Below are 10,689 nucleotides of genomic sequence, written 5' to 3' on the forward strand. Positions count from 1 at the left end.
TCTTCCGGGCGTTGCGCCTCCGCCAGGGGTGGCCAAAATTCGGAAGAACGAAAAGTGCGATTAAAGCGAATTCCACCTGACTTCACGCTTAATTTTTTTTTCTCAGCAACGAATGGATACAGCGACTTGAAACAAACGGCTTCGTCACCTAGAAATATCGGCCAACAAGATATAATTCAAGCAAAATCTGAGACCACGGCCGGACCAAACTGCCTTACGTGCAATCACCCTTTACTTACCTTTAATGAACCTGCGGTTACCTTCCGTAATCTTTAATTTCATTTAATCTTTCACTTAATTACATATATCTTACATTCATTACCTTTAAACTCAACTTTCTTGCTTTACCTTTAATTACATTTAACTACTCTTACTCACCTTCAACTACTTCAATTTCATATCATTTACATTTACCCTCTTCTCTCCCTTTTACACCTCTGTGAGGCTCACTCACACTCTCTCCCTCTCAGTCACTCTCTCTCTCTCTCTCACTCACTCTTAATTAAAGAGGAGATTACCTCTCTCTCTCTCCCCTCTCTCTCACTCTCACACTTGCTTGCGCAGGCAGGAAACGGCGCTCATGTTCTCTTTCACGCCCTCTGCTGCTCCTCGCCTCCTCACCCTCTCTGTACCTGGAATGGATGCCGGAAACGGTCTCCCTCATACCACGCACGTTGCAGGAAAGAAACTTCCGTAAAAGGAAGATGCCCTCCTCTACACATGCATGCACCTCTCTCAATGCAAGCGGGCGTGCTGACCGGCACATGGCGTTGTGGTTAGTTGCCCACACACGTGACCCACACACGTCACGGCAACACGTCATCGAACATGGCGTCCTTCATGCCCGTGGTGTATCTTACCTGAATACGGAGACGAGCAGCGGCCGAATAACTTGCTTCCGCTTGCTTTTACATTATGGAGTTCCGCTTTCATAACCTATTTGGAGCTAGAAGTTATACTCGTTGAAACACAAAATAGATTATCTCAGTGTGTAAGCAATGCATCACTAAATTGCTAGAAAACGTACGTACGTACGTCATCGTGACATTGCATCGCTTCTCTTCTGTTCTGCTGAACTTTCGCTGTGATTTTTTACGCAGCAAATATTAAAATACCCCATACCCTTCAAAGTGTTGTGCAAATGGACTCCTCGACTGTCAGAGGTTTGCTGTGCTGGTTTGCTAAACTTCGAAGCCTCCGCGCAGACCGCCATAACCGGAGCAAGTGGGGATCACGTGTTGTTGTTATGGGGTAGGGAAGGTTAGCCTTCCTGATGGAGGCTTGCTATCACGTGACCGGGCAACTAGATGGGCGTGGCATTGCCAGGAGCGACCGCTAGAGGAGTCCCACGGTCCCCCGTGTTTATAGCCCTCTTCTTACGCACCCAATTCATATCGCGCTCAACTTGTACCGGTCTGAACGGGAAAGCCCACATCAGGAAAAAAAAATGTCAGTGTGACCCATACTAAAGGAATTGTACGAATCCCCACAAATAGGACTTACCACCTACTGCAAGTATTGGAGGAATTTTGAAAAGAACCCAATGGGAAAACAATTCCACAATTTCCTGGTCGCGGGGAATATCAGGAAATGAATCAGTCAATTCGCACGGGTCCAGTGGCACCTTTGTCGTGGCGCTGCCTTTGAGATTTTTTATTTTTATTTTTGTCAAATCCTGACTTGAATTTTTTTTTACCTTTTCAGTCACTGTTGTCTCATATTGGCATGTAATTTCAAAGTGGGATATTTGTCACTTACATTACGAACCTTCTCTGACCTCTTGCAATGACCTGCTAGGATGACCATTAGCATAGACAACGGAAATAGATGCAGATTACCTTAATACCGCAAGGGAAAATACAGTAGGAAGTTTCTTTTCCCAGAGAGAGAGAGAGAGTGCGGACGAAGACGGACCGTTGTTGGAGAAAGTCCTGAAGCCAACATAGTGTACGATGCGAGAGACCAGCTTGGTACAGATCATGCAAGATGGATACGTGACTGACCGTGTCATACGCCCTTTTGACATCAAGAAAAACGGCGACGGAAATCTTCCTGCGCTGTTTACCAACTTGCACAGCTGTGACGAGATCAACTACAGAGTCCATTGAGTTACGGTAACGGCGAAAGCCGCTCTGCTCCTGGGGAAAGAATCCATGGCTCTCAAGCCACCACTCAAGCCTCCGTAGGACCATTCGTTCCATGACTTTGCCCAAACAACTGGTGAGGGTAACTGGGCGAAATGAAGACAGCTGAGACGGGTGCTTTCCTGGTTTCAAGAGCGGCACCACCTGACCTACTTTCCACTCCAAAGGGACCTGTCCGCTTCTCCACGAATGGTTGTACATGACTAACACAGCCTTGAGGGACAGAGTATCCAGGTTCCTAATAGCAGCGTAGGTGATACCGTCCGGGCCAGGAGATGACTTTCTACTCGAAGATGATATCGCCGTGAGGAGTTCCTCCATGGTGAAATCCATGTCGAGAGGGGGTATTGATGGCATAATCACCTGTTCAAGGGTAGACTTCAAGCAAGCTGTGCCTGCCCGGCACTCAGCACAACGACACACGTCCGCAGCTCTCGTAATGAGACGACAAAATTCCGAGGCAACCAGCTTCTCCGAAGAGGACGTGGATCGGGCCAAGGACCCTAAAGGATTTCTAACTGGATGAGTTTCCTTCAGGCTACGTGCAATTCTTCAGATCCGGGCAGGGCTTGCAAATGGGGACAGTGTCATGCAAAATTGGCGCCAACGCTGGCGGTCAATGTCCCGGAGTGCCTTCTGTACCTGTTTGCTGGCGCGTCGTGCTTCCTGGATGTCATGAATGTCACCAGTCCGCCTAGCTTTGCGCTCTGCACGTCGCCGGAGAGCTCGGGGCTGTTCCACCCGGGGGTTAGTGCCTAAGTGACCAGGGATCAAGCGGACTGACTTGGTAGAGAGCGCCAAAGAGCGAACAATCAGCTTTCCGACATCGTTTACCGAACGCAGGGATTCAGCGTGTTCCGCACAGGCAGTCCGGAAAGCATGCCAGTCTGTTATCTTCACCATTCTGCAGCCAGATGCCGGGGGATAACGGTTATATGTTATGTAAATGGGGATGTGATCGCTCCCCCTAGAATCTAGGTCGGTGTACCAGTGTAAGTCCCTACAAATATCTTTAGAGCAAAGAGAGACATCCAGGACGTCAGTAGAGAACGATCTGCCGATGAATGTTGGGGAGCCGTCGTTAAGTAGATGAAGGTCAAATCTCTCAATGATTTCCAGCCAGATCTTTCCTTTGCGATCGGTCTTGGGGCTGCCCCATACAGGGTGATGAGCGTTTATGTCGCCACCACCAGAAAAGGCGGATCTAAGTCGTCGAAGACGGTCATCAGGTCAGTCTTCGAAACCGGTACCGATGGTGGTATGTAGAGACTAACAACGGTAAGAGTGATCTTGCCGAGACGAACCTTACACTTTACGCAGTCAAAAGGCAGACACTGTGACATTGGCACAACTGCAGACACGAGGTCCAGGCGGACAAACAAGACACTCCTATAAATGTCCGCGTCGCCCTGAGTAACCATAGCATACCCGCTTATGCTAAAGTCCTTCTTGACGTAAGCTTCGCTGATGGCCAAAAGAGGAACACGATGTTTTAACAAAAAAGGTTTGACGTCAGGGAGCTTGTTTCGCAAACCGCGTGCATTCCACTGAATTAGGGCGGCACGCTTATATATTTGCTCCATGGCCGGAAAAGCATATGTCCATTACCATCAGGGCCTGCACTTCTGGTAGGTTCGCAGCCTCAGGGCAGCATGCCACAATCGCTTTCAAAGCGGCTAGAACTAACCGCAGAATGGTGCTAGTGCCAGTGGCAGTATCTTGCGCGGGCTGGGGCTGCAATTGCCTTATGCGACGTGGTGTCTGGGGTTGAACCTGAGGTTCAGGCGTCTTCCTTGGGAGCCGTACCAGATCAGCGTAAGTTGAGCCGTGTGTGGCAGCGGTTGAACGTTGCTGCGGCAAGCTACGGCTTCCCTTATCAGCCTGTGCTCCAATCCTATCACACGAGTCGGTCCGGGGCTTTGATCGCATAATTAACTTTTTGGGGCCCACTTCTCGAGGTGACTTAAGGTCTGAGGCTGCACATTCTGTAGCACGAAAACCAGGCATGTAACGAGCGTCTTTAACAACAGGAGGCTTGTCGGCTGTGAGCACCCGAGCTTGGAACCGTCTGGTAGCTGCACGCTTTCGTGGGCATAACGAATGAGAGGCGGAGTGCGGCCCTGCACAGTTTGCGCACTTCGGTTGACGTCGCGCTGTGCATTCTTTCGGCTCATGTGTGCCCGAGCAGATCTTGCAACGTAAAGGCTCACGACAGCTTCGGGCGAGGTGGCCAAACCGTTGACAGCGGTAGCATTGAACCGGCCCTTCCACGTATTCATGAACCGTGTGAGAGGAGAAGCCTAGATGGATCATATTGGGTAACTTCTTGTTCGACCTAAAGGTCAGTATAACACTTCGAAGAGGTACATATTGATCTGACCCATCCTCCATGGAGATATGACGAACTTGACGTCTGGCCGCTACGACACCCTCATCTGCCAAATAGGCGACAAGGTCCTCGTCGGTGTACTCAAGAGGGATGTCCAAGACCTTCCCCGTATTTTTGACATATGACGACGGTATCATGACCGTGACCGCGATACCGGCTACCTCTTGCAGGCCCATCAGGTTTGAAACAGCACGCTCCGTCTGGACAAAAATGCACATCGAGCCGTCACGGTTCACGCGATGATGAAGAATAGGCTCTTGGGCCGCGGAACGAATGGTCTGTGCAATGCTGTTTGGGTTGACTTTCCAAAATGACTTCTCGGAAAGCGTCGGCTTGAACAGAACTGGGATACCTTGTGGTCTGTTTTTCTTGTACGTGACAAGTGTGAAGGGGTCACTCATGTCCTCATCCAGGGTGTCCTGGCGGTCCGCAGGAGGAGTTGCCGGGTTTACATAGTAAGTCTCGGTGCTGGAAGACCAGTCCTGAAGCGCTGGGGTACCGCAGGAGGTAGTTGTCCAGATCCGGTATCCTCTGGACGCTCTGGTCGTCGTGGCGAGCGACTTCGGTCGCGGAAGCTAGAGCAACCCATGTCTTGAGATGGTTCTTTTCCCAATTTTATTCACATGTTGCAATAATGAGATCATTCTAGGGGACAATTCCAGCTGTTCTGGTCAAACATATTGAAGGACTTATTGCTTGGCGCTGATATGCAAAGATATTGGCGAGTCGACACATCGAATTAATATTGAAGTGAAGACAAACAGGCGACGCGAAAGTTCGCTGCTGTCCAGCTGCTAAGTGAACAATATTACTCGCGTAATGGAAAGCAGGCACGATTTGCACGAATTAAATCGTATATTTTCTGGTCATATGAATCAGGCATTAGACGCACATGCGGTGAATACAATTACGGCCCGTTTTCAGGCAATTGGCACAGACAATGCGGTCCCTGGATAAGATTTTTAGAAACTAGAAATTGAGTATTTTACGAATTTAGAGAAATGTTTTGCAGACACCGCAGAATAAAAAAAGGAGGGGGGGGGACAACTAGAGAAAGTTACAAGAACCCCTAGGGAGCTGATTTCATGTGCGCACATCTTTCGTCTAGGGTCAAAGATAGAAACGGTGCCTGCAAAACAACTTCCCAGGAGTCATGTTATTCCTGGAATATGGACAACCGTTAAAATTTGGAGCGAATGGGTCAGGTGAGCAAAGCCTGTGCAGACAGTTACACAATTCTAAAATTACGGTATATCCACGCACTGACATTTTCTTGGAGCACCTGCATAAATTATACAATGCTAGGACGGCGGCGGAAACTGCTCTAACGGATCCGATAAATCCCAGTGGTCCGACTTCTTGCATAAGCTACCAGGAGCCTAGGCAGAAAGAAATCATTGCAATTAATGTTGGGCAATTCGGAAATATAGACGGACCTGTTATTGTGCTAAAAAGGATATGAAAATTACTAGAGACGTGTGTGGCACGAAATGCAGTTAAGATTGACAATTTTAGGCTCCTATAGGTGTACAACTTCCATGTGGAGTACAGAGCCCAACGTCAATGTTGTTGGCTTACCTTAAGCGAATGACAAGTAGGAAATTAAGATAAAACATAAGTAACTCATGGGACTCATGGTACTCCCATATGGATGGGAAAGACTTCACGAAAGCCTTTTACTTTGGGAGTGTTGCAGCTGCGGGACAGTAGGAAGGAGAACGAAGTTGCCAGGACAGCACGCAGAAATCTGGAAGCAAAGGGGTCCAACAAAAGAACATGCAGTTATGGATCCATAACGAAAACCCGAGACTATAGGAAAAATAAATAACAGATAAATAAATAAAAATATACGATTTGGTTATGGTTATCTGCCACCAGCTCGCTCGCTTTCTACCCTTTTATAGTTTGCAGTTATGGAGGTTTCGTGTTTGAGAACGAGTTGAGGTAATTGAAACCCAATGGTTCTGTACAGATGACCAAGCCTCTTTAACAGGCTAAATAAGGTTTATACTAGTACAGTACAGCCGAAAGTGTTCAAATCCCACGCACGATGCAATGTTACAAGGGCAGGGACAATAATATGACGATGTAGTGTTTGGTTGTATGCGAGGAGTTCTGCCAGGGTTAGACTCTACATTGACGTCAGACTTTCCGTACGAAATGTTAGTACCGTGCCATTTACGAGGAAGGCTGTCGATGAAAATGCATGGCCTTCTGGCGCAGTTAAGAATGCATACAAACGTTCAGCCCAAGGCACCAGTCTTCGAAGGATTATTTAGCAATGCCAAGCAACGACAGGAACCTCTGGAACACTGGAAAGCCTGTACAACCCGTTAAAACAACGACAGAAACGATGTTACACTGAGTGGCAAATGATACTATAGACCACGGGAACTTCGAGGCGGGGAAAACATACGTTGACCAAGTCTTACACATTTCCTCTTCAGGTGTCGCATTTGCAAATCATTTAAACCAAAATAGCCTTTGTCAACTTTGCAGTCATCCTCGCAATATTTTCATAATTGCACTTCTGAAAGCTGAAAAACAATTATTGCAGCATATATCGACGAATTGTCAAACTTGCAAGGAACTTACGCATATAGGGAAGCGAGCGATGTGCAGCTGCCTTTTGTACTTTCTCTTTGCACAGCACGAACGGAAATTACGTGAAGCCGAATTGGCGCGATATAGATACATTAAACAAAAAATCAGATTACATAATGAGTGTCATCGGAGCTATATGTTAGAACTCGAGGCGAAAAAGAAAAAAAGCAGAAGAACCGATGAAGCCACAAGGGCATAAGGGAGCATATCGCAGACACGAACATGGAGATGAAGTTGGCATAAACAGTTGGTCTGGCAAGCGGATACGTATGAGACGGCAGAGAAAATCGCATGGAGTTGGGGAGATATTGAAATTGTTCCCCCCAGTATAGGCTACAGAATATGGAACAGTTGGGGTACAAATAAGGTACGAGCGAAGAGCTTCAGAATTAGAAAAGTTAAGCAAGAAGTCTTCGAAGCAAAGCAGATCATGGAAGCATGCCATGGATGGCATAGCGCTATACGTATTAATAGACAGGGTGGTTCAAAAGATGTACAATTAATCCGAATTAGTGAGGAGTTTTGGAAACAAATGAGAGGGTTGTCCTTAAGTTTTGAGGGAGAATATTCTTTTGAACCACCCTGTCTACAAACAGATAACGTCCCCCCGTATAGAAGTTGGCAAGGCTCTACGACCGAAAGCTCTGAGAACCAGGGAGGTAGAGCCCAACGAAGATGGCACGTTTAAGCAGACAAGTCATCATTTTGATTATGTAGTATATCAGCAGCTTCAAGAAGATTAAAATTAAGTTGGATGATCATCTGGGCAGGAAATGGGAGCCAAAGCTCCTTAGAAGCAATCAAGCTGCTGGAGTAGAAATTGTGGCGAGACATGTCAGCCTAGTACATTGCAACTCTGGTCTCAAAGTCCGAACTGGTCAGTTAATCGAATCATGCTCAAGATCTGTAGTGAGAGTGTAGTGTGAGGGTGTAGGGCTTACCTTGCCAAGCTGAACACCTGAGGCACACTTTACTCCCAGACTAGCTTCACCGTTGGACATCCGCCACCAAACACCCGGGTTACGACTGCATGACTTATATGTTAGAACTATGAAGAACTATGAACTATGCTCTATGATATGATATGATGAACTATGATGTCTTGTTCTAATTTGCCCAAGCACTTTGGTCTATCCTCAAAGCTGAGACACTCGTCGCTTCTCGCGTCGCGTCACACTGTACTTACCATCCCAACCCAGCGAACGAGGCCCACATTGCAATCGTAAACCCTCCATCCCGGCCCTGTGAAGACAGTAGGTGCATTCAACCGCATTCTGCTGAACGGAGGCTCCGAAGGAGCAACTATTTCAACAGAAGGTATGAAATGCGTGTGAGGTGCTGGTACGGAAGTGAACAAGGTAAAGGCACGCGAAGAAGCTAAGCTATCAGAGGTCAGTATGATGACATGGTGTGTCTTGAGTGATGCAGTGAGTGAGCATAGTGTGAACAATGCGTACTGGAACACTCGCGACAATATTGAACACGTCAATGTCCATGGTGGCTTCAGAGGAAATTTAGACAAAACCTACGGGGCAACGTGTGCAACACGCCTAAGCTCCACCCACTTTTACGCGCCTTGGGCTGTAGCTATCGAGACCAGAGGAAATCCAAGACGTGCCAAGGGTTGTACGACGCTTCATAGCAGCCAGCATAAATTTTCCGAACGCTGCATTTGCGCTCCGCTCTAAATTCGTTACGACTTGCAGGTGAAAGGTTCATATTCTGCGGAATGTGGCAGCAATTCCGACAGTTCCATTATCGAGTAAGATAAGGGGTGAAGTCTTGGGCAGAGACATTGGAGGCTCTAGGGCACAACCATCGTTAATGAAAGATTGAAATCCGACGACGACTTGGAGGAAGGAGATGAGGGACAGTTTCATGAAATGTGGCAAGTCACTAACCTAACTAGACTGCATGCAAAATTAGAAGAATGAGCGTTATAGGTTAGACTATGTATTAATATCTGAACAGATAAGGGTGTGGTGGACGACAAACAGAGTCCACAGGCCGGGATGAATGACCTGACCTTGGTCTCTACCCAAGACTATAGGGATTCACGAAGAGAATTCGGTTAAAGGATGCTTGCACCCAATAACGCCGACAAGTTACGATCAACAAATTTCGCTGGTATACGAATTCAAGTCTTGGGCTACTATGAATGCGCCATTTCTATCCTGGTAAAAATAAGATCTCACCTACGAAATAAAAACTTACTGAGCCCTCGACTACAAAACGATATCTAAAATGCTTTACATTTTAGACTTTCTACAGTACATGCAAGCCAGTTACACAAAATAGTGGGACGACTCTACGTGAGTAACCGAGTGGTTGCCGTATACGACGTTACGAAGTGGCTTACGAGAGTACGTCAGATTCACCTACCCTTGACACGCTGGGGAGAAATGCACTTGCCACCCACCCCACTTTAAAGTCCCTTGACCAAGCCGAAAGTCACACCCACATTCTTCTACAGGCCACGACGGAATTGCATCCAAAATTAACGAGTCAGCTAGCTTCAGTTTGAGAGGGTGCAAGGAACTAGGCAGTTTTACTAAAAAGAACTTAGCGTCGTCTAACCATGAACGGCGATCCAGCGATGTTGACTCTAGGCGTACAGTATAAGCCAGTTGGTCACCTCAGTTGCATACGCGCACGCGCGCGCACACACACACACACACACACACACACACACAACACCTTCAGCGACGATTCCAAGCAGGGCACACACGTAATCGGGATATGGAATCCTGAAAAGTGCAAGAGTAATTGCAAAGCGTTCGTCTCGAAAACGCAGGGAACGGTAAACGCAAGTTCCGATAACCTGAACTCCCAAGGCGAGAGGGTGTTTTTCTAAGTCGCGTTTTTGGTATACAGCCCAGCAAGCAAAACTAGTAAACGTAACTCAGAAGAAAATTAGTCTCCGCTACTGAGAGTACAGTTGGAAGAACAAGCACTAGCTAGCACTTTTCATGGTATTGCTGCGTAATTCCATGAAGTTTACTTCGCAAACTGCCAAGTAAGACCGCGTACAACGAAGTAGATAGAAACAGACACTTACCAGGAGACTATGGGGAAGAGGAGCTGACTAGTCTGCTGAGTAGCCAGCAGATAGCAGGACGTCAGCCGCCACGTAACCACCTAGAACCAACCATGAGGCTCCCAAGCAGCACAATGTACCGAAAGGCGAGTGCAATAGGGGTGGACGGTGTGTGTCTTATCAATGTTCTTTAGTTACATGAGCGTGTTCAAGGCCTTCCACCTACCCGTCCACCCCTATTGTATTCGACTTTCAGTACATTGTGCTGCTTGGGCTCGGTTTGGAATACCAGAGTTGAGTCACCAAAGGTGCTAAGTAAGGGGGCGTCAACTGAGATGAAATAAGTTACTTTTATCGCTTCTAGCAATGTGAAAGAAAAAAAGAAAGGGGCGACAACCACGCGCATCTGTGAAATGAAGAACAGCGTTGATAAGGCACGTGGCTGCCAGGTGTCTTATCAATGCTGTTCGTCATTTTGTTAACAGATGTAAACTCCCATGTCCGAACTCGTCAAA

General features: G+C 47.3%; 1 protein-coding gene and 1 long non-coding RNA gene across 2 annotated transcripts in view; both read right to left on the minus strand.

The window, feature by feature from the left end:
* The window catches only part of LOC135377889 (adenylate cyclase type 2-like), a 305,742-nt gene extending 295,897 nt beyond the window's left edge, over positions 1-9,845 (minus strand). The window contains exon 1 of the mRNA XM_064610622.1: positions 9,715-9,845. Within this exon, the coding sequence (XP_064466692.1) occupies positions 9,715-9,717 (3 nt within the window). The 5' untranslated portion in view covers positions 9,718-9,845. The remainder of the gene's footprint in view (positions 1-9,714) is intronic.
* Positions 5,857-8,406, minus strand: LOC135377890 (uncharacterized). Its single transcript, XR_010418212.1, has 4 exons — positions 8,324-8,406; positions 8,079-8,163; positions 6,214-6,280; positions 5,857-5,912 (listed from the first exon to the last, which is right to left on the minus strand). It is a non-coding gene; the product is annotated as an uncharacterized LOC135377890 (long non-coding RNA).
* Positions 9,846-10,689: the final 844 nt, after the last annotated feature.

The sequence above is a fragment of the Ornithodoros turicata genome, chromosome 1 (assembly GCF_037126465.1).
Source record: "Ornithodoros turicata isolate Travis chromosome 1, ASM3712646v1, whole genome shotgun sequence".
NCBI classification, from domain to species: domain Eukaryota; kingdom Metazoa; phylum Arthropoda; class Arachnida; order Ixodida; family Argasidae; genus Ornithodoros; species Ornithodoros turicata.